Source organism: Stegostoma tigrinum, chromosome 46 (assembly GCF_030684315.1).
Source record: "Stegostoma tigrinum isolate sSteTig4 chromosome 46, sSteTig4.hap1, whole genome shotgun sequence".
Taxonomy (NCBI): domain Eukaryota; kingdom Metazoa; phylum Chordata; class Chondrichthyes; order Orectolobiformes; family Stegostomatidae; genus Stegostoma; species Stegostoma tigrinum.
In genome coordinates this window covers 7,313,083-7,337,347 of record NC_081399.1, presented here as the reverse complement: position 1 = coordinate 7,337,347, position 24,265 = coordinate 7,313,083, and the positions used below count along the sequence as shown (strand labels likewise).

Here is a 24,265-nt window from a genome sequence, read left to right as displayed (position 1 = left end):
AACCCACCCTAACCCGCACATCCCTGGGCACTACGGGACAATTTAGCACGGCCAACCCACCCTAACCCGCACATCCCTGGACACTACGGGACAATTTAGCAGGGCCAACCCACCCTAACCTGCACATCCCTGGGCACTATGGGACAATTTAGCACGGCCAACCCACCCTAACCTGCTCATCCCTGGGACAATATGGGACAATTTAGCACGGCCAACCCACCCTAACCCGCACATCCCTGGGCACTACGGGACAATTTAGCACGGCCAACCCGCCCTAACCCGCACATCCCTGGGCACTACGGGACAATTTACCACGGCCAACCCGCCCTAACCCGCACATCCCTGGGCACTACGGGACAATTTAGCACGGCCAACCCGCCCTAACCCGCACATCCCTGGGCACTACGGGACAATTTAGCACGGCCAACCCGCCCTAACCCGCACCTCCCTGGGCACTACGGGACAATTTAGCACGGCCAACCCGCCCTAACCCGCACATCCCTGGGCACTACGGGACAATTTAGCACGGCCAACCCGCCCTAACCCGCACATCCCTGGGCACTACGGGACAATTTAGCACGGCCAACCCGCCCTAACCCGCACATCCCTGAGCACTACGGGACAATTTAGCACGGCCAACCCGCCCTAACCCGCACATCCCTGGGCACTACGGGACAATTTAGCACGGCCAACCCGCCCTAACCCGCACATCCCTGGGCACTACGGGACAATTTAGCACGGCCAATCCACCCTAACCTGCACATCCCTGGGCACTATGGGACAATTTAGCACGGCCAACCCACCCTAACCCGCACATCCCTGGGACACTATGGGACAATTTAGCACGGCCAACCCGCCCTAACCCGCACATCCCTGGGCACTATGGGACAATTTAGCACGGCCAATCCCACCCTAACCCGCACATCCCTGGGACACTATGGGACAATTTAGCACGGCCAATCCCACCCTAACCCGCACATCCCTGGGACACTATGGGACAATTTAGCACGGCCAACCCACCCTAACCCGCACATCCCTGGGCACTACGGGACAATTTAGCACGGCCAATCCCACCCTAACCCGCACATCCCTGGGCACTATGGGACAATTTAGCACGGCCAATCCACCCTAACCTGCACATCCCTGGGCACTATGGGACAATTTAGCACGGCCAATCCACCCTAACCCGCACATCCCTGGGCACTATGGGACAATTTAGCACGGCCAACCCACCCTAACCCGCACATCCCTGGGCACTACAGGACAATTTAGCACGACCAAACCACCCTAACCCGCACATCCCTGGGCACTACGGGACAATTTAGCACGGCCAATCCACCCTAACCTGCACATCCCTGGGCTCTATGGGACAATTTAGCACGGCCAATCCACCCTAACCTGCACATCCCTGGGCACTACGGGACAATTTAGCACGGCCAATCCACCCTAACCCGCACATCCCTGGGCTCTATGGGACAATTTAGCACGGCCAATCCACCCTAACCCGCACATCCCTGGACACTACGGGACAATTTAGCACGGCCAACCCACCCTAACCCGCACATCCCTGGGCACTACGGGACAATTTAGCATGGCCAACCCACCCTAACCCGCACATCCCTGGGACACTATGGGACAATTTATCACGGCCAATCCACCCTAACCTGCACATCCCTGGGACACTACGGGACAATTTAGCACGGCCAACCCACCCTAAACTGCACATCCCTGGGCACTACGGGACAATTTAGCACGGCCAACCCACCCTAACCCGCACATCCCTGGGCACTATGGGACAATTTAGCACGGCCAATCCACCCTAACCCGCACATCCCTGGGCACTATGGGACAATTTAGCACGGCCAACCCACCCTAACCCGCACATCCCTGGGCACTATGGGACAATTTAGCACGGCCAATCCACCCTAACCTGCACATCCCTGGGACACTATCGGGACAATTTAGCACGGCCAATCCACTCTAACCCGCACATCCCTGGGCACTACGGGACAATTTAGCACGGCTAACCCACCCTAACCCGCACATCCCTGGGCACTACAGGACAATTTAGCACGGCCAACCCACCCTAACCTGCACACTTTTCGACTGTGGGAGAAAACTTGAGCACCCGGAAGGGACCGACACAGACACGGGGAGAATGTGCAAACTCCACGCAGACAGTCGCCCGAGGGTGGGATATAACCCGGGTCCCTGACTCTGTAGCACTGACCCCCTGGGCCCCCGTGCCTGCCCCCACTCTGGGGGGCTCCTATGAACTGCTTGTTGCATCGGACGCAGTTTAACCTGTTTTGCTCTCTCTCTGTCCTGCGAGTTGAAACTAACCCTGTTCATGATAACGTTTTTTTTCCCGAGAAAGGATCTGGGCCCAAAAGGGCAGCTTTCCTGCTCCTCTGATGCCGCTTGGCCTGCTGTGCTCATGCAGCTCCACACCTTGTTCCCTCAGATCCTCCAGCATCTGCAGCTCCTACTGTCTCTGTTCCTGACTCCGTGAGGTCAGGTTCCATTCTGTTACCGTCCTGTCAGTCTCTCATGCCCCTGAATTTTGATAACAGATTGAATCCCAGCGTTTAGCAGGCTGCTGGGAGGCTTAAAGCGCAGACCCAGCCCCTTGGTTATTGGTTTGTCTCTGACCTTAGCAATCACCCCCCCCCCACCCCCACCGCCCCCGGATGATCCCTCTCCCCTTGCCATGCCTGCAGTGCCCTACATTGAACAGTTGGATGAATAGTCAGTCCCTCCGATCTCTGTGAAACGACAGGCAGCGTTTAAAGCTGCGACTCCTCCTGCGCAAAGGGGCACAAGTCAGTCGGGAACACTGTTTCGGGCCCCTCAGGCGGGAAGCTCGGCTGATCTCGGAGGGCCCACCGCAGCACCTCCCGGGAATGGCTGGGATTTAGGGAAGTGAGACGTGACCTGATTGAAGTACACAAGGTTCTCAAAGATGCTGATGGATCGTTTCCCCTCGTTGGAAGAGGGTCTGGCAGATTGAGGAGTTGCAAATTGAGGGCAGAAAGGAGGAGGAGTGACTCGGCGGGAGGATCCAGTAGAGGGATCCGAAGCTGCAGCATTCAGTAGATTCAAGGCTGAGGCAGACAAATTTTGAATTTTGTTCACTCTCTCCCATTCGCTGTCATTCACACGCTCTCTCTCTCTCTCACTCTCTCTCTCACCCTCTCTGTCTCTCTCACACACACTCCCTCTCTCTTAGACTCTCTCTCTCATCCTCCCTCTCTTTCAGTCTCTCTTACACACACTCTTTTGTTCTCTCTCTCTCTCTGTCTCACTCCTCCTCTCTCTCACACTTTCTCTTTCATGCACTGTCTCTCTCTCTCTCTCTCTCTCACACACACACTCTCTCCCTCTATCTCTGACACACTGCCACTGACACACTGTCTCACTATCACTCCCTGTCAGTCACACACACCGTCTCTCTCGCTCTCACACTCGCTTCGTCTCATACTCTCTCTCTGACATACTCTCTCACACCATCGCGCTCACACACTCTCTCTCTCACACACACAGAGAGGCCCTCACTCTCTCTCATGCTCTCACTCTCTCTCTCCCACACTCTCTCCCTCTCACATGTTCTCTCCCTCACGCTCTCTTCCTCTCACATCTTCTCTCACTCTGTCTCTCTCCCTCTCACATGTTCTCTCACTTGCTCTCTCTCCCTCTCACATGTTCTCTCACTCGCTCTCTCTCCCACTCACATGTTCTCTCACTCTCTCTCTCCCACACTCTCTCCCTCTCACATGTTCTCTCCCTCACGCTCTCTTCCTCTCACATGTTCTCTCACTCTCTCTCTCCCACACTCTCTCCCTCTCACATGTTCTCTCACTCCCTCTCTCTCTCTCCTTTCCTCACACATGATCTCTCACTCTCTCTCCCACACGCTCTCCCTCTCTCCCATGTTCTCTCACTCTCTCTCTCCCTCTCACATGTTCTCTCACTCTCTCTCCCTCACGCTCTCTCCCTCTCACATGTTCTCTCACTCCCTGTCTCTCTCTCCTTTCCTCGCACATGTTCTCTCACTCTTTCTCCCACACGCTCTCCCTCTCTCACATGTTCTCTCACTCTCTCTCTCCCTCTCACATGTTCTCTCACTCTCTCTCCCTCACGCTCTCTCCCTCTCACATGTTCTCTCACTCCCTGTCTCTCTCTCCTTTCCTCGCACATGTTCTCTCACTCTTTCTCCCACACGCTCTCCCTCTCTCACATGTTCTCTCACTCTCTCTCTCTCTCCCTCTCACATGTTCTCTCACTCTCTCTCTCCCTCACGCTCTCTTCCTCTCACATGTTCACTCACTCACTCTCTCTCTCTCCCTCTCACATGTTCTTACACTCGCTCTCTCTCCCTCTCACATGTTCTCTCACTCTTTCTCTCACAGTCTCTCCCTCTCACATGTTCTCTCACTCTCTCTCTCACATGTTCTCTCACTCTCTCTCTCTCTCACGTTCTCTCACTCTCTCTCACACTATCTCCCTCTCACATGTTCTCTCACACACTCTCGCTCACATGTTCTCTCACTCTCTCTCTCACACTCTCTCCCTCTCACATGTTCTCTGACTCTCTCTCTCACATGTTCTCTCTCTCTCTCTCTCTCTCTCTTGCTCTCACATGGCCTGTCTCACATTTACTCTCTCACAAGCACTGCCTCGGTGGGATGAGTGTGGTGGGGTGTTTGCTATGTGTGATGCAGCGATAAGGTTATGGTGTGTTTCTGCTGGGATTGGGCTGAGCTGCAGTAATGTGAAGGTTATACACAGACAGAGAAGTGCTTAGAGCCTGCACTTATCAGCGGAAGCTGAATATGCGTCACCGGGTTCAGAGTACAGCTGGTGCCATGATCACATTCTCATCTCGAACCCAATCTTCACACAAACTCAGCAAACACTCAGCACTGACCCTCCGACAGTGCCCACTCCCTCGGCACTGACCCTCCAACAGTGCGGCACACCCTCAGCACTGACCCTCCGACAGTGCCCGCTCCCTCAGCACTGACCCTCCGACAGTGCCCACTCCCTCAGCACTGACCCTCCGACAGTGCCCGCTCCCTCAGCACTGACCCTCCGACAGTGCCCGCTCAATCAGCACTGACCCTCCGACAGTGCCCGCTCCCTCAGAACTGACCCTCCGACAGTGCGGCGCTCCCTCAGCACTGACCCTCCGACAGTGCCCACTCCCTCAGCACTGACTCACCGACAGTGCCCGCTCCCTCAGCACTGACCCTCCGTCAGTGCCTGCTCCCACGACACTGACTCTCCGACAGTGCCCGCTCCCTCAGCGCTGACCCTCCGACAGTGCCTGCTCCCTCAGCACTGACCCTCCGACAGTGCCCGTTCCCTCAGCACTGACCCACCGACAGTGCCCGCTCCAACAGCACTGACCCTCCGACAGTGCGGCACTCCCTCAGCACTGACCCTCCGACAGTGCCCGCTCCCTCAGCGCTGACCCTCTGACAGTTTCGCCTCCCTCGGCACTGACCCTCCAACAGTGCCCGCTCCCTCGGCACTGACCCTCCGACAGTGCCTGCTCCCATGACACTGACACTCCGACAGTGTCTGCTCCCTCAGCGTTGACCCTCCGACAGTGCCCGCTCCCTCTCCGCTGACCCTCCAACAGTGCCCGCTCCCTCATCGCTGACCCTCCGACAGCGCCCACTCCCTCAGCACTGACCCCCTGACAGTGCCTGCTCCCTCAGCACTGACCCTCAGACAGTGCCCGCTCCCTCTCCGCTGACCCTCCAACAGTGCCCGCTCCCTCAGCGCTGACCCTCTGACAGTTTCCCCTCCCTCGGCACTGACCCTCCAACAGTGCCAGCTCCCTCAGCACTGACGCTCCAACAGTGCCCGCTCCCTCAGCACTGACCCTCCGACAGTGCCCGCTCCCTCAGCACTGACCCTCCGACAGTGCCCGCTCCCTCAGCACTGACCCTCCGATAGTGCCCGCTCTCTCAGCACTGACCCTCTGAGAGCACGGTGCTCCCTCAGTTGGCCCATGACCCTCGGATTGGGAACTGAGGGATTTAACTGGGATCCCTGGCTAACTGCTGGTGTTGGGAGCTGTGCTCTGTGTATCTGAGTGTTTCTGGTTCTCTCCTTCCCTCCCTCGGGAGGATCCCTCCCTGTTCCGGCTCAGCACATCTCCCTCGATGATGTTGTTTGTTGGATCCCAGCTCCCGAACCTCCGGCTCGCATAAACAGCTTGAGCCTCGCCCTCAGGTGACGCTCCGAACCTGCTTCCGAACATAAACAGCTCCGAACCTGCTTCCCACTTTCCAAACAGCCCGTCCCCAAGCTGGCATTGATCGGGCACTCTGCCTCGCCCCTCCCCCCCCCCCCCCCCCACACACACACACACACACACACACACACACACACACACACACACGCACACATCGCAGTCTCCCATTCCGCTCGCTGCTGCTGGCACCCGAACCCTCTGAGAGCTTCCGCTGCTTCCCACTTGAATGCAGATCGACCATAAGTGGCATCGCCAGTGCTTGTCATGTCGTGCCAGGAGCCAGTGAGACCAGCTGATGGACAGGTGAGTTAACACAGCTGAGGATTTGTCCTCAGAGCAGGTCAGCCTGGGGCAACTCAACACATTGCAGTGGGATTAATAGTGGAACATATCGGTCAGTGCTGAGGGAGTGGGCACTGTTGGAGGATCAGTGGTGAGGGAGCGGGCACTGTCGGAGGGTGAGTGCTGAGGGAGCAGGCACTGTCGGAGGGTCAGTGCTGAGGGAGCGGGCACTGTCGGAGGGTCAGTGCTGAGGGAGCGGGCACTGTCGGAGGGTCAGTGCTGAGGGAGCGGGCACTGTCGGGGGGTCAGTGCTGAGGGAGTGGGCACTGTCGGAGGGTCAGTGCTGAGGGAGCGGGCACTGTTGGGGGGTCAGTGCTGTGGGAACGGGCACTGTCGGAGGGTCAGTGCTGAGGGAGCGGGCACTGTCGGAGGGTCAGTGCTGAGGGAGTGGGCACTGTTGGAGGGTCAGTGCTGAGTGAGCGGGGTCTGTCGGAGGGTCAGTGCTGAGGGAGTGTGCACTGTCAGAGGGTCAGTGCTGAGGGAGTGGGGTCTGTCGGAGGGTCAGTGTTGAGGGAGTGGACGCTGTCGGAGGGTCAGAGCTGAGCCAGCGGGCACTGTTGGAGGGTCATTGCTGAGGGAGTGGGCACTGTTGGAGGGTCAGTGCTGAGGCAGCGGGCACTGTTGGAGGGTCATTGCTAAGGGAGTGGGCACTGTTGGAGGGTCAGTGCTGAGGCAGCGGGCACTGTCGGAGGGTCATTGCTGAGGGAGTGGGCACTGTCGGGGGGTCAGCGCTGAGGGAGCGGGCACTGTTGGGGGGTCAGTGCTGAGGGAGCGGGCACTGTTGGAGGGTCAGTGCTGAGGGAGTGGGCACTGTCGGAGGGTAAGTGCTGTGGGAATGGGCACTGTCGGAGGGTCAGTGCTGAGGGAGCGGGCACTGTCGGAGGGTCAGCGCTGAGGGAGCAGGCACTGTTGGAGGGTCAGTGCTGAGGGAGCGGGCACTGTCAGAGGGTCAGTGCTGAGGGAGCGGGCACTGTCGGAGGGTCAGTGCTGAGGGAGCGGGCACTGTCAGAGGGTCAGTGCTGAGGGAGCGGGCACTGTCGGAGGGTCAGTGCTGAGGGAGCGGGCACTGTCAGAGGGTCAGTGCTGAGGGAGCGGGCACTGTCGGAGGGTCAGTGCTGAGGGAGCGGGCACTGTCAGAGGGTCAGTGCTGAGGGAGCGGGCACTGTCAGAGGGTCAGTGCTGAGGGAGCGGGCACTGTCAGAGGGTCAGTGCTGAGGGAGGGGGCACTGTCGGAGGGTCAGTGCTGAGGGAGCGGGGCTCTGTCGAAGGGTCAGTGCTGAGGGAGCGGGCACTGTCGGAGGGTCAGTGCTGAGGGAGCGGGCACTGTCAGAGGGTCAGTGCTGACGGAGCGGGCACTGTCGGAGGGTCAGTGCTGAGGGAGCGGGCACTGTCGGAGGGTCAGTGCTGAGGGAGCGGGCACTGTCGGAGGGTCAGTGCTGAGGGAGCGGGCACTGTCGGAGGGTCAGTGCTGAGGGAGCGGGCACTGTCAGAGGGTCAGTGCTGAGGTTGTTGATGATGAGCGTTGAGAGAATTAATTCCTGGGGGAATGATTTGAAAAGTAGTTGTACAGATCCCTGGACGAGAGTGTCTCTTGAGAGCGAATCTCAGGTGGTGTGTTCTTGTTTGTTGACGAGGGGTTGGTTTTGTGAGACATTGTGTTTCACAGTAACAGCAGCTGCAGATGCTGGAGAATGTGAGATAACAAGGTGTGGGGCTGGATGAACACAGCAGGACAAGCAGCATCAGAGGGGCAGAGGGGTAACAGGAGCTGCAGATGCTGGCGAATGTGAGATAACAAGGTGTGGGGCTGGATGAACACAGCAGGCCAAGCAGCATCAGAGGGGCAGAGGGGTAACAGGAGCTGCAGATGCTGGAGAATGTGAGATAACAAGGTGTGGGGCTGGATGAACACAGCAGGACAAGCAGCATCAGAGGAGCAGAGGGGTAACAGGAGCTGCAGATGCTGGAGAATGTGAGATAACAAGGTGTGGGGCTGGATGAACACATCAGGACAAGCAGCATCAGAGGGGCAGAGGGGTAACAGGAACTGCAGATGCTGGAGAATGTGAGATAACATGGTGTGGGGCTGGATGAACACAGCAGGACAAGCAGCGTCAGAGCAGCAGAGGGGTAACAGGAACTGCAGATGCTGGAGAATGTGAGATAACATGGTGTGGGGCTGGATGAACACAGCAGGACAAGCAGCGTCAGAGCAGCAGGAAGGCTGACATTTCGAGCCTCGGCCCTTTTATTGCCTCGGTTTGTTGTCAATTGACAAATATTCCTGACACTCAGCTCATGTCGTGGGAACCTTCCTTTGGATCCCATCGCTGGGAGATGTTGGGATTTCTTTCCCCCCATGAACCGTACCTGGAATTAGGAATCTCCTGACGATCGTGAACCCAGTGCCGACTGTCGGTAAAACCCATCTGGTTCACCAATGCCCTTCAGGAAAGGAAACTGCCATCCTCACTCGGTTTTGGTCTACACGTGACTCCAGTCCCACAGCAATGTGGGTGGCTCTCGGATGCCCTCTGAAAAGGGAGCTATTCGGCTGTATCAATCACCACCGGACGGATTGCCTGGCATCGTGCTGGGCACTGGAAATGACAAAGGCGGGAACAGCCCTGTGGACCCTGCGGGATCCTCCTCACTAACGCCCGGGTGCTGGAGCCGCCATTGGGAGGTGTCTCTCACAGACGCGTCACGCAACATCCTGGCACAGTCATACCTTACAGAGTGCCCCAGACATCACCATCACCATCCCTGGGGACGTCCTGTCTCACCGCCAGGGCAGACCCAGCAGCGGGGGTGGGGGGCGCACACAGTCAGGAGGGAGTTGCTCTGGGAGCCCTCAACATTGACTCCTGCCCCCATGAAGTCCCGTGGCTTCAGGTTAAACATGGGCAAGGAAGCCTCCTGCTGATTACCATGTACCATCCTCCCTCAGCTGGTGGATTGGTCTCTCCTCCATGTTGGACATCACTGAGAGGAAGCACTGAAGGTGGCTCGGACACAGAATGTACCCTGGGTGGCGGATTTCAATGCCCACCACCAAGAGTACCTCGGCAGCAGGACTACAGATCGAGCTGGTGGGGTCCTAAAGGACTGCGCTGCTAGACTGGGTCTGTGGCAGGTGGTGAGGGAACCCACAAGAGGGGAAAGCTCACTACACCCCATCCTGACCAACGTGCCAGCTGCAGATGCATCTGTCCAGGGCAGTACTGGTAACAGTGACCATCGCACAGTCCTTGTGGAGATGGAAGTCCCAACTTCACATTGAGAATCTTCAGCCAGAAATGCCACCGCAGCCTCCTCCAGTGGTCCCCAGTGTTACATTAACCAGGCTTCACCCAATTCAATTCACTCCACATGATATCAGAAAACGGTCAGAGACACTTGACACTGGCTACGGGCCCTGACAACATTCCCGCAGTAGGACTGAAGGCTTGAGCTCCAGAACTTGCTGCTACCCCTATCCAAGCTGTTCCACTACAGTTACAGCACTGGGATCTACCCGACGGGGTGGGAAATTGCCCAGAGTATGTCCTGTACCCCAAAAGCAGGACACACCCAACCCGGCCAATTCCAGCTCCATCAGTCTCCACTCGACCATCAGTAAAGTGATGGAAGGTGTCAGTAACAGGGCTATCACACAGCATCTGCTCAGCAATAGCCTGCTCAGTGACGCCCAGTTTGGGTCCTGCCAGGGCCACTCAGCTCCTGATCTCATTACAGCCTCGGTTCAAGCATGGACAAAAGAGCTGAACTCCAGAGGTGAACTGAGAGCTATAGCCCTTGATATCAAGGCTGCATTTGACCTAATGTGGCATTCAGAATTTCTAGCTAAATTGAAAGCAGTGGGAATCGGAAAAACATTTCATTGGCTGGGGTCATTAGCTGGAACGATGGAAGAGATCGTGGTTGGTGGAGGTCAGTCATCTCAGCTCCAGGACGTCTCTGCAGGAGTTCCTCAGGGTAGTGTCCTCGGCCCAGCCATCTTCAGCTACTTCATCAATGACCTTCCCTCCATCATAGGGTCAGAAGTGGAGATTTTAGCCGATGATTACACAGCGTTCAGCCCTATTCGTGACTCCCTCAGATACTGAAGCAGCCCGTGTCGAAATACAGCAAGATCTGGACAATATCCAGGCTCGGGCTGACAAGGGGCAAGTGACATTCACGCCACACAAATGCCAGGCTGTGCCCAGACTAGGGGTAGATGAGGACTGGGGAAGCCAGAGGTAGGGTGGGAATTTGGAGCAGAGGGCGCGCTTTCGTTTGGGTTTTTGTGGTCGGGATATTTTTTTAACGGGATGAATGGAAGCTCGGGATCATGGCAGGGTGGGGAGGGGGTGGGGTAGGGAAATGGTGGAGGGCGGTCGTGAGCCAGTCGGACAGGGATGCCAGCAAGAAGGGAGTGAGCCTCCAGGCTGGGTCCTGGCATCCAATCCTGGAGGGGGGGATATGGGGAAGGGGAGGGAGTGGGGGAGAGGGGATATGGAGAAGGGGAGGGAGTGGGGGAGAGGGGATATGGGGAAGGGAAGGGAGTGGGGGGCGTGGGGATATGGGGGAAGGGGAGGGAAGTGGGGGAAGAGGGGATATGGGGGAAGGGGAGGGAGTGGGGGAGTGGGGATATGGGGAAGGGAAGGGAGTGTGGGAGGGGGGATATGGGGAAGGGGAGGGAGTGGGGGAGAGGGGATATGGGGGAAGGGGAGGGAGTGGGGGAGTGGGGATATGGGGAAGGGAAGGGGAGTGTGGGAGGGGGGATATGGGGAAGGGGAGGGAGGGTGTGGGGAGAGGGGATATGGGAAGGGAGGGGAGCGGGGATATGGGGAAGAGAGGAAGGAGCGGGGATATGGGGAAGGGGAGGGAGCGGGCACATGGGGAAGGGGAGGGAGTGGGGACATGGGGAAGGGGAGGGAGCGGGGACATGGGGAAGGGGAGGAAGCGGGAACATGAGGAAGGGGTGAGAGCGGGGACATGGGGAAGGGGAGGGGGAAGGGGGTGAGAGCGGGGACATGGGGAAGGGGAGGGAGCGGGGATATGGGGAAGGGAGCGGGGACATGGAGAAGGGGAGGGAGCGGGGACATGGGGAAGGGGAGGGAGCGGGGACATGGGGAAGGGGAGGAAGCGGGAACATGGGGAAGGGGTGAGAGCGGGGACATGGGGAAGGGGAGGGAGCGGGGATATGGGGAAGGGCAGGGAGCGGGGATATGGGGAAGGGCAGGGAGCGGGGACATGGGGAAGGGCAGGGAGCGGGGACATGGGGAAGGGGAGGGAGTGGGGGGGCCGGGCGATGCTGGATGGTTGGTTCTGAAGTGCCCCTCTGTCTCGTCTCGCAGGAAAACCCCACCTGCAGTTCCTGCCCTCTGCCCACCGAGAAAAATGAGCCGCTGCCCAGCGTGGGGCCCGTCTACCACAACATGGTCTACCCAGACTTCTTCCCGACCACCCACCTCCCGCCCGGCAGCTACCTCTCAGCCGGCTACCCCCCTGGTCTTGAGGAAGAGGAGGAGGAACTCAGGGTGAAGAGGAAGCTTCGCACCCTGGGGGTAGGTCAAGCGCTTGGGCATTGCATTGGCTAGCGGGCGCAAAGACTTTCCCAGTCGATCGTCACGGGGTCTGGCGACCGGGGAACCCGTCTTGAAGTGGCTCAGGGCTCCAACAGGAAATGGGGAAGGGGAGGGAGGGGGGATATGGGGAAGGGGAGGGAGGGGAGGGGGAGGGGGGTATGGGGAAGGGGACGGAGGGGGGTGAGGGGGGATATGGGGAAGGGGAGGGAGTGTGGGGAGGGGGGGATATGGGGAAGGGGAGGGAGGGGGATTTGGGGAAAGGGAGGGAGTGTGGGAGGGGGGATATGGGGATGGGGAGGGAGTGTGGGAGGGGGGGAATATGGGGAAGGGGAGGGAGTGTGGGAGGGGGGATATGGGGAAGGGGACGGAGTGTGAGAGGGGGGATATGGGGAAGGGGAGGGAGTGGGGGATGTGGGGATATGGGGAAGGGGTGGGAGTGGGGGAGGGGTATTCGGGGAAGGGGAGGGAGTGGGGGAGGGGGTATTCGGGGAAGGGGAGGGTGGCGATGTCCTGATATGGGATGCATTGCCTGAAACAGGGCATTCCGCGACAGGGGCATCGGAGCAATCCAGGAAGGGGGGAAAGGGGGAAAATGCCAGATTCCTTCGCAGCGAGGGTCAGCACAGTGTGCAGTGGGCCGAATGGCGGCGTTACCCTCCTGAACTGTCCTCCTGTGTTTGCACAGTATTGCCAGGGAGCCTCTGGAATAGGAAGCATCACGCTCGGAATCCTGGTGGTGCTGGCATCGCGGTGGTACATCAGTTTTGTCATCATGCTGGGGACCCCCTGGTGGACCGGCCTGTTTGTAAGCACCCCACGCTCTTTATATATACCCCCCCATCCCTGTAACACGCCATCCCTGTAACCCCTCCCATCCCTGTAACCCCCCCATCCCTGTAACCCCCCCATCCCTGTAACTCCCCCATCCCTGTAACCCCCTCCCATCCCTGTAAACCCCCATCCCTGTAACCCCGCCATCCCCGTAACCCCCCCATCCCTGTAACACCCCATCCCTGTAACCCCTCCCATCCCTGTAACCCCCCCATCCCTGTAACCCCCCCATCCCTGTAACTCCCCCATCCCTGTAACCCCTCCCATCCCTGTAAACCCCCATCCCTGTAACCCCCGCCATCCCCGTAACCCCCCCATCCCTGTAACACCCCATCCCTGTAACCCCCTCCCATCCCTGTAACCCCTCCCATCCTGTAACCCCCCCATCCCTGTAACTCCCCCATCCCTGTAACCCCTCCCATCCCTGTAAACCCCCATCCCTGTAACCCCGCCATCCCCGTAACCCCCCCATCCCTGTAACACCCCATCCCTGTAACCCTCCCATCCCTGTAACCCCCCCATCCCTGTAACCCCCCCATCCCTGTAACTCCCCATCCCTGTAACTCCCCATCGCTGTAACCGCCCCCATCCCTGTAACCCCCATCCGTGTAACCCCTCCCATCCCTGTAACCCCTCCCATCCCTGTAAACCCCCATCCCTGTAACCCCCCACCATCCCCGTAACCCCCCCATCCTGTAACACCCCATCCCTGTAACCCCCCCATCCCTGTAACTCCCCATCCCTGTAACCCCCCATCCCTGTAACCCCCCCATCCCTGTAACCCCCCCATCCCTGTAACTCCCCCATCCCTGTAACCCCCCCATCCCTGTAACCCCCCATCCGTGTAACCCCTCCCATCCCTGTAACCCCCCCAAACCTGTAACCCCGTCCACACCCCCCATCCCTGTAACCCCCCATCCCTGTAACCCCCCCATCCCTGTAACCCCGTCCACACACCCCCTCCCCATCTCTGTATCTCCCCCACCACGCACCCCCCCCCCCCCCCCCCCCACCGCTCTCATTAGTAATGCCTGCCCTGTAGCCTCGCGGTTTTCTTTTCTCGGGGCGGGGGCTAGCGGTGCTGTTGTTGAATGTCTCGGTAGTGCCGGGTATCACCGGGTCGCGGGACCTCGCCTCGGTGAGGAGCCGCGGACATTTTCGTTGGTGGGTCGCTTTTCCCTAACGAGCTGCCCTTCTCTCTCTCTCTCTCTCTCCTTCCCGTCCCCCAGGCCGCAGTTTCGGGAATCATGGCCCTGGGAGTCCGGAATTCCCCGCACAACTCCGTGGTGAGTGAAGGGGCTGGCCGCTTCTGTCGGGAACAATCCCGAGGGACAGGATACAGATCCTGGGATCTGTTCAGGGGGCACCAGTATTCATCTCATCCCCTCTGCGCCTGTTGTCTCGAGTATCTTCAACTTGTCTGTTTGATTCCCTCCCAATCCCATGTTTTTATCTGAATAGCCATCCAACATCCCTCTGCAGAGCCTGAGATTTCCAGACCCTAAAAGAGAGCCTTTTCCCTCTCTCTGTGGCTAGTTTCGCATGTCACTTTCACTCTATACCTCTCTCTCTCCCTCGCTCTCTCGCTCCCCACTTATCTACAGCTTCTCTCTTTCCAACTCAGAGGTCGCCAGAACTCCAGGTGCTTCAGTAACACAGTGTGTGGAGCTGGAGGAGCACAGCCCCATTTTTGGGAAGAACTGACCCCGACCCTGAAAACGTCAGCTTTCCTTGCTCCTCCGACCTCCTGCCTGGCGCTCTCTGTGCTCCCCCCACCCCCCGCCGCCCGACCTCCCAGGCTCCACACATCCCTCCCCTGGCAGAACCCCCCCCCACCCCAATCAGCTGCCCATTCTCCCCGCGGAGAGCGGCCCCGTCGCTGAAGGTTCTCAGTCCCGGAGCCATTCTTGCGAATTGCTCTTCGCCGCCATGCCCTCGCACCCCCCCCCGCCACTCTCTCTTGCTGGAATGTGGAGCCCAGACCTGCCCACAGCTCTGCAACTGAAGTCTCCCAAAAAGGGTGTTGTAGCGCCAAAACAGGCCCTTCGGCCCAACGGGTTGATACAAGTTCAGTATTGGGACCAGGCCCATGACTTCGCTAACCCTAAAATGAATACTGGGAGCACTGCATACTGTTCCCTCCTGGTGTCCTGCTGCCGCCAAAGGCCTGCGCTCATCCTCCCGCGCCCCCCACCTGCCGTTCCTAGGCCCCTCTGCAGATTAGGGTGGGTTGGCCGTGCTAAATTGTCCCGTAGTGTCCCAGGGATGTGCGGGTTAGGGTGGGATTGGCTGTTGTGAAGGCAGGGGTCACAGGGTTAGGATAGAAGTGGGTGGGATGGATATGGATGGGAGGTGGGTTAGCATGGCCCCTGATGGGCCGAGTGGCCTCCTTCTGCACTGTAGGGATTCCATGATATCAACAGAGTTGACCTCACTGAGACTTTCCGTTCGCCCTTCGAGAAACTCTGGTGCGTTTGTGAAAGTCGATTGCCCCTTTTCGAAATTGGCAACACCTCTTCCCCATCAGCACACCTCTACCTCTATTGTAAAGAATCGTTTCCGGAAGCTTCTGCAACGCACAAGTTGAACTCCCCAGTGTGCGTCGCGAGGCTGTGTCGGGGTGAGGGCACGAACACGTGCGTGGCCGCTGTCCTCCAATGTGGGTACACACGGGATTACCTGCAAAATGAACGAAGTGACTTTATTATCTGAGAGGTGGCATAGCGAGAGAGGGGACTGAGCAGGGAGACGCAGGTTATCTTGTAAAACCAGTCGCTGAACCTGAGCCAAAAAGGGTTCTGAGCGAGGCTCAGAGTTTCTCCAGCAGTTTCAGTTTTCGGCGTCGAGTCACCGAATCGCACAACACTGAAAGAGACCCTTCAGCCCATCCAGAGATAACGCAGGTGTGGAGCTGGATGCACACAGCAGGCCAGGCAGCATCAGAGGAGCAGGGAAGCTGATGTTTCGGGCCTGGACACTTCTTCAGAAATGGAGGAGAAGGGACCCTTTCTGATGAAGGCTCTAGGCCCGAAGCGTCAGATTTCCTGCCCGTCTTATGCTGCTGGGCCTGCTGTGTTCATCCAGCCCCACACCATGTTATCTCACATTCTCCAGCATCTGCAGCTCCTGTTACCCCTCTGCCCCTCTGATGCTGCTTGGCCTGCTGTGTTCATCCAGCCCCACACCATGTTATCTCACATTCTCCAGCATCTGCAGCTCCTGTTACCCCTCTGCCCCTCTGATGCTGCTTGTCCTGCTGTGTTCATCCAGCCCCACACCTTGTTATCTCACATTCTCCAGCATCTGCAGCTCCTGTTACCCCTCTGCTGCTCTGATGCTGCTTGGCCTGCTGTGTTCATCCAGCCCCACACCATGTTATCTCACATTCTCCAGCATCTGCAGCTCCTGTTACCCCTCTGCTGCTCTGATGCTGCTTGGCCTGCTGTGTTCATCCAGCCCCACACCATGTTATCTCACATTCTCCAGCATCTGCAGCTCCTGTTACCCCTCTGCCCCTCTGATGCTGCTTGTCCTGCTGTGTTCATCCTGCCCCACACCTTGTTATCTCACATTCTCCAGCATCTGCAGCTCCTGTTACCCCTCTGCCCCTCTGATGCTGCTTGTCCTGCTGTGTTCATCCTGCCCCACACCTTGTTATCTCACATTCTCCAGCATCTGCAGCTCCTGTTACCCCTCTGCTCCTCTGATGCTGCTGGGCCTGATGTGTTCATCCAGCTCCACACCTTGTTATCTCACATTCTCCAGCATCTGCAGCTCCTGTTACCCCTCTGCTCCTCTGATGCTGCTTGTCCTGCTGTGTTCATCCAGCCCCACACCATGTTATCTCACATTCTCCAGCATCTGCAGCTCCTGTTACCCCTCTGCCCCTCTGATGCTGCTTGTCCTGCTGTGTTCATCCAGCCCCACACCTTGTTATCTCAGATTCTGCAGCATCAGCTGTTCCTACTGTCTCTTCAGCCCAAACAGTGGGTGGTCCCAAACTAAACCAGTCCCCACCACCTGCACCTGGCCCCTGTCCCTCTAATCCCTTCCTATCCATGTCCCCATCCGGATGCCTTTTAAATGCTGTAACTGTACCAGCCCCCACCACTTCCTCTGGCAGCTCATTCCATACACGCACCACCCTCTGTGTGAAATAGTTACCCCTCAGCTCCCTTTTAAATCTTTCCCTCTCACCTTAAACCTACGCCCCTCTAGTTTTGGACTCCCCCTACCCCTGGGGGAAAGACCCTGTCTATTCACCCTCTCCATGCCCCTCATGGTTTGATAAACCTCTATAAGGTCCCCCCCGCCCTCAGACTCCGACGCTCCGGGGAAAATAGCCCCAGCCTCTCCTTAATAACTCACACCACCCCCCAATTCCTGGCAACATCCTGGTAAATCTCTCCCGAGCCCCTCCCCAGTTTAATAATATCCTTCCCGTAACGGGGAGACCAGAACTGGGCACAGTGCTCCAGGAGAGGCCTCACCCACGTCCCTGTGCCACCTCAACGAGACGTCCCCAGCTCCTGTACTCCAAGGTCTGAGCGATGAAGGTAAGTGTGTTAAACCCCTCCTTAACCGCCCCCCTCGTCTACCTCCGATGGAAACTTTCAAAGAATTATGTACCTGGACCCCTGGGTCCCTCTGTTCGAAAACACTACCCGGGGCTTTCCCATTAATGCTATCAGTCCTGTCCTTGTTTCCCCCAAAATGTAACACCTCGCATTTATCCGCATTAAACTCCATCCGCCACACCTCAGCCCATTGACTGAGTTGATCAAGATCCCTTTGTAATCTTCTGTAATCCATCTGACTGCCCACGACCCTCCAATCCGAGCGACACCCGCAAACCTACTGACCGTTCCTCTTGCATTCTCACCAAAAACTCTTCACGTAAATGACAAACAGAAGTTAGCTTGGGCAGTTAAGTCTGCTGATGCAGCAGGGGGTGAGGCAGGGAAATGGCAGGTTGACCTTCATAGTGTGGGGATCGGAGTGCAGGAGCGGGGAATATCTCGCTGCAGTTGGACAGGGGGATCTTGGGGGAGACCCCCCCAACCCTGGGGGTGTTGTGGGTGGTTTGGGACTCCCTTATCTGAGGAGGGAGGTCCCGGCGATGGAGGGGGGTGCAGGGCAGAGAAGGGTTTCCCAGACTGACCCTTGGGGTGGCAGGGTGGACGTACAGGGAGAGACAAGGTGAGGATTATATTCCCCGGGGTTTCGGGGAATGAGAGGGATCTGATGGAAACAGGTCAAAGTCGAACAGGACTGGAGAGGGTAACCATAGGGAGGATGTTCCCCCTGACCCCGGGGGGTGGGGGATCCAGAGGGTCATGGTTTGAGGATCTGGGGTAGGACGGAGAGGGGCGAGGAACCCAGAGAATTGGCGGGGGGGGGGGGGGGGTGTCTCGGAGTATTCACTGCCTCGGAAAGATGTTGAGGGCAGATGTTTTTGGGAAGGAGTTTGATCCAGTTCTTGGGGCTAAAGGGATCGACGGGAATCGGGGGGAGAAAGTGGGAACAGGGGACTGAGTTGGAAGATCAACTGGATGGGTAGAGGAACAATTCGAGGGATGGAGAGATGGGATTGATGGATGGAGAGATGCCGGGATGGATGGATGGATGGATGGATAGATGGATAGAGTGGAGGTTTGGAGGGATAGATAGCAGGATGGAGGGAGGGATGGGATGAACGGACAGATGGACCCACAGATAGGGGAACGGAGGGATAGGGGTGGAGGGATGGATGGAGGAATGGAAGAGGGGCTGGAGGGATGGATGGATGTGGGATGGACCCACGCATAGGGGTTCGGAGGGATGGGTGTTGGAGGGATGGATGGAGGAATGGACGAGGGGCTGGAGGGATGGATGGATGGGGTATGGACACACAGTTGGGGGAAAGGAGGGATGGCTGTTGGAGGGACGGATGGAGGAATGGATGGGTGTTGGAGGGATGGATGGAGGAATGGAAGGGTGTCGGAGGGACCGATGGGAGTTGGGGGCGGCGGCTGGGTTGTGAAAGGATGTGGTCCTGGAGTAGGCCGGGGTGGGGATTTGGAGCGTTGGGGGGTGGGGGGTGGGGTTTATGGTTGCTGACACAGGGGTAAATGTATGTCATTACCCCCCCCCCCCCCCAACAGACTATTGGCTGCCTGGTGATGAATGTTATCAATGGGATCGCCTGTATCCCAGCCACCATCCTGTATGCCCTCAGTGTGGAATTCTACACCTGCTGGGGCTTCTTCTGCTTCTTATTCTACTGGGAGGTGAGTCCAGGGGGTGGGGGGGTGGTATTGGGGGTGGGAAGGGGGCAGCAGAAGTATCACACGCCCAAGGGGGATGGGCAGGCCCACGGGTATCAGACCCAGGAGGAGGGGGCAGACACAGGGGTATCAGAGACAGGGGGAGGGGGCAGACAGGAGCTGAGGTGTGGGGTGTGGGAGATGGAGGTGTTGGGGTGGGAGAGATGGAGGTGTTGGGGTGGGGGAGATGGAGGTGTGGGGGTGGGGGAGATGGAGGTGTGGGGATGAGGGAGATGGAGGTGAGGGGGTGGGGGAGATGGAGGTGAGGGGGTGGGGGAGATGGAGGGGTTAGGGTGGGAGAGATGGAAATGTGGGGGTGAGGGAGATGGAGGTGTGGGGGTAGGAGAGATAGAGGTGTGGGGGTGAGGGAGATGGAGGTGAGGGGGTGAGGGAGATGGAGGTGAGGGGGTGGGGGAGATGGAGGTGTGGGGATGAGGGAGACGGAGGTGAGGGGGTGGGGGAGATGGAGGTGAGGGGGTGAGGGAGATGGAGGTGAGGGGGTGGGGGAGATGGAGGGGTTGGGGTGGGAGAGATGGAAATGTGGGGGTGAGGGAGATGGAGGTGTGGGTGTTGGGAAGGAGGAGGGATTCGGGTGAGGGAGATGGAGGGATAGGGTGAGGGGAGGTGGAGGTGTGGGGGTGGGGGAGAATTAGGGATGAGTAGGGAGAGGGACGGGAAGGGGAGGGCGAGATGGTAGCTTGGGGGGAGGGGAAGATGGCGATATGGTGGGAGGGAGTGATGGAGGGGTGGGGGGAGAGGGAGATAGGGAGGGGGTGTGGGGGATGGAGGGGGTTACAGAGATAGGGAGGGGGTGTAGGGGCTGGAGGGGGTTACAGAGATACGGAGGGGGTGTAGGGGCTGGAGGGGGTGACAGAGATAGGGAGGGGGTGTAGGGACTGGAGGGGGTTACAGAGATAGGGAGGGGGTGTAGGGGCTGGAGGGGGTTACAGAGATATGGAGGGGGTGTAGGGGCTGGAGGGGGTTACAGAGATAGGGAGGGGGTGTAGGGGCTGGAGGGGGTTACAGAGATAGGGAGGGGGTGTAGGGGCTGGAGGGGGTTACAGAGATAGGGAGGGGGTGTAGGGGCTGGAGGGGGTGTAGGGGTGGGAGGGGGTGTAGGGGCTGGAGGGGGTTACAGAGATAGGGAGGGGGTGTAGGGGCTGGAGGGGGTTACAGAGATAGGGAGGGGGTGTAGGGGCTGGAGGGGGTGTAGGGGTGGGAGGGGGTTACAGAGATAGGGAGGGGGTGTAGGGGCTGGAGGGGGTTACAGAGATAGGGAGGGGGTGTAGGGGCTGGAGGGGGTTACAGAGATAGGGAGGGGGTGTAGGGGATGGAGGGGGTTACAGAGATAGGGAGGGGGTGTAGGGGCTGGAGGGGGTTACAGAGATAGGGAGGGGGTGTAGAGGCTGGAGGGGGTTACAGAGATAGGGAGGGGGTGTAGGGGCTGGAGGGGGTTACAGAGATAGGGAGGGGGTGTAGGGGATGGAGGGGGTTACAGAGATAGGGAGGGGGTGTAGAGGCTGGAGGGGGTTACAGAGATAGGGAGGGGGTGTAGGGGCTGGAGGGGGTTACAGAGATAGGGAGGGGGCGTAGGGGCTGGAGGGGGTTACAGAGATAGGGAGGGGGTGTCGGGGCTGGAGGGGGTTACAGAGATAGGGAGGGGGTGTAGGGGCTGGAGGGGGTTACAGAGATAGGGAGGGGGTGTAGGGGCTGGAGGGGGTTACAGAGATAGGGAGGGGGTGTAGGGGCTGGAGGGGGTTACAGAGATAGGGAGGGGGTGTAGGGGCTGGAGAGGGTTACAGAGATAGGGAGGGGGTGTAGGGGCTGGAGGGGGTTACAGAGATAGGGAGGGGGTGTAGGGGCTGGAGGGGGTTACAGAGATAGGGAGGGGGTGTCGGGGCTGGAGGGGGTTACAGAGATAGGGAGGGGGTGTAGGGGATGGAGGGCATTACAGAGATAGGGAGGGGGTTTAGGGGCTGGAGGGGGTTACAGAGATAGGGAGGGGGTGTCGGGGCTGGAGGGGGTTACAGAGATAGGGAGGGGGTGTAGGGGCTGGAGGGGGTTACAGAGATAGGGAGGGGGTGTAGGGGATGGAGGGGGTTACAGAGACAGGGAGGGGGTGTAGGGGCTGGAGGGGGTTACAGAGATAGGGAGGGGGTGTAGGGGCAGGAGGGGGTTACAGAGATAGGGAGGGGGTGTAGGGGCTGGAGGGGGTTACAGAGATAGGGAGGGGGTGACTGTGAGTGTGAGGCTGTGTCTCTCACTGTCTAATCTCACTGTCCCTACAGTCCCTCATCGCCCTCATGATGATCACTCTCCTCCTCAACTGTATCTTCTCCCTCTCTGTCTCTGTCTTTGTGATTGTCATTAACTGCAGGAAACTGCGCTGCTGTACAGGCCATTCGCCTTCGGTGAGTATCCATTCGGCCTCCCCACTCATCCTAACGGCCAGGGCACTGCTGGGGAAGGGAGGGCAACTGTCAGTGCTGAGGGAGCGGGCACTGTCGGAGGGTCAGTGCTGAGGGAGCGGGCACTGTCGGAGGGTCAGTGCTGAGGGAGCGGGCACTGTCGGAGGGTCAGTGCTGAGGGAGCGGGCTCTGTCGGAGGGTCAGTGCTGAGGGAGCGGGCACTGTCGGAGGGTCAGTGCTGAGGGAGTGGGCTCTGTCGGAGGGTCAGTGCTGAGGGAGCGGGCTCTGTCGGAGGGTCAGTGCTGAGGGAGTGGGCACTGTCAGAGGGTCAGTGCTGAGGGAGCGGGCACTGTCGGAGGGTCAGTGCTGAGGGAGCGGCCACTGTCGGAGGGTCAGTGCTGAGGGAGCGGGCACTGTCGGAGGGTCAGTGCTGAGGGAGCGGGCACTGTCGGAGGGTCAGTACTGAGGGAGCGGGCACTGTCGGAGGGTCCGTGCGGAGGGAGTGGGCACTGTCAGAGGGTCAGTGCTGAGGGAGCGGGCACTGTCGGAGGGTCAGTGCTGAGGGAGCGGCCACTGTCGGAGGGTCAGTGTCGAGGGAGCGGGCACTGTCGGAGGGTCAGTGCTGAGGGAGCGGGCACTGTCGGAGGGTCAGTGCTGAGGGAGCGGGCACTGTCGGAGGGTCAGTGCTGAGGGAGCGGGCACTGTCGGAGGGTCAGTGCTGAGGGAGTGCAGCACTGTCGGAGGGTCAGTGCTGACGGAGCGGGCACTGTCGGAGGGTCAGTGCTGAGGGAGCGGGCACTGTCGGAGGGTCAGTGCTGAGGGAGCGGGCACTATCGGAGGGTCAGTGCTGAGGGAGCGGGCACTGTCGGGGGGTCAGTGCTGAGGGAGCGGGCTCTGTCGGAGGGTCAGTGCTGAGGGTGAGGGCACTGTCGGAGGGTCAGTGCTGAGGGTGCGGGCACTGTCGGGGGGTCAGTGCTGAGGGAGCGGGCACTGTCGGAGGGTCAGTGCTGAGGGAGCGGGCGCTGTCGGAGGGTCAGTGCTGAGGGAGCGGGCGCTGTCGGAGGGTCAGTGCTGAGGGAGCGGGCGCTGTCGGAGGGTCAGTGCTGAGGGAGCGGGCACTGTCGGAGGGTCAGTGCTGAGGGAGCGGGCGCTGTCGGAGGGTCAGTGCTGAGGGAGCGGGCTCTGTCGGAGGGTCAGTGCTGAGGGAGCGGGCGCTGTCGGAGGGTCAGTGCTGAGGGAGCGGGCACTGTCGGAGGGTCAGTGCTGAGGGAGCAGGCACTGTCGGAGGGTCAGTGCTGACGGAGCGGGCTCTGTCGGAGGGTCAGTGCTGAGGGAGCGGGCTCTGTCGGAGGGTCAGTGCTGAGGGAGCGGGCGCTGTCGGAGGGTCAGTGCTGAGGGAGCGGGCACTGTCGGAGGGTCAGTGCTGAGGGAGCAGGCACTGTCGGAGGGTCAGTGCTGAGGGAGCGGGCACTGTCGGAGGGTCAGTGCTGAGGGAGCAGGCACTGTCGGAGGGTCAGTGCTGAGGGAGCGGGCTCTGTCGGAGGGTCAGTGCTGAGGGAGCAGGCACTGTCAGAGGGTCAGTGCTGAGGGAGCGGGCGCTGTCGGAGGGTCAGTGCTGAGGGAGCGGGCACTGTCGGAGGGTCCGTGCTGAGGGAGCAGGCACTGTCGGAGGGTCCGTGCTGACGGAGCGGGCACTGTCGGAGGGTCCGTGCTGAGGGAGCGGGCACTGTCGGAGGGTCCGTGCTGAGGGAGCAGGCACTGTCGGAGGGTCCGTGCTGAGGGAGCGGGCACTGTCGGAGGGTCCGTGCTGAGGGAGCAGGCACTGTCGGAGGGTCCGTGCTGAGGGAGCAGGCACTGTCGGAGGGTCAGTGCTGAGGGAGCGGGCTCTGTCGGAGGGTCCGTGCTGAGGGAGCAGGCACTGTCGGAGGGTCCGTGCTGAGGGAGCGGGCACTGTCGGAGGGTCCGTGCTGAGGGAGCGGGCACTGTCGGAGGGTCAGTGCTGAGGGAGCGGGCTCTGTCGGAGGGTCCGTGCTGAGGGAGCGGGCTCTGTCGGAGGGTCCGTGCGGTGATGTACTGCCCGGCGCTGCCTGTGTGCCTGGTTTTTACTGGTCTCTGTGTGTTTTCTGTTACAGACAATGATCGTTGTTCAGGCCGCGCCCCCCGCGCTGGACCGACCGACACAGCCGTGTTCCTCCAGCAGCTACCCACCGGATGAGCTGCCTCCAGCGTACACGGCCTCCCCAGTACAGGCTGTCTACAACGTCCCCGTCTAGGTCAGTAGCTGCCAGCCGGCGGGCGGAGGGGTCCCACCAGCTCAGTGCGGAGGCTGTTCCGCTGTAGGGAACATCACCCTCACACACAGCGATAGCAGCATCGAGACCGGCTCGCGGGCAGCAGAGTGCTCCGAGCTCGACTGGCACCTCGACACACCTACTGGCACAGGCCTGGGCACATTCACACTCACACACTCTCTCACACTCACACACTCTCACACACTCTCACTCTCACCTTCACACTCTCTCTCACACTCACACACTC

At 59.5% G+C, this 24,265-nt stretch overlaps 1 protein-coding gene across 1 annotated transcript; it reads left to right on the top strand.

The window, feature by feature from the left end:
- The first annotated feature begins 6,213 nt into the window (after positions 1–6,213).
- Positions 6,214–24,016, top strand: LOC132207376 (uncharacterized). The gene is made up of 7 exons (XM_059642802.1): positions 6,214–6,568; positions 11,953–12,162; positions 12,869–12,988; positions 14,244–14,300; positions 19,158–19,283; positions 21,608–21,730; positions 23,860–24,016. The coding sequence occupies exons 1-7, from the start codon at positions 6,530–6,532 to the stop codon at positions 23,998–24,000; spliced, it is 816 nt and encodes a 271-aa protein (XP_059498785.1). The 5' UTR covers positions 6,214–6,529; the 3' UTR covers positions 24,001–24,016.
- The last annotated feature ends 249 nt before the right edge of the window (positions 24,017–24,265 follow it).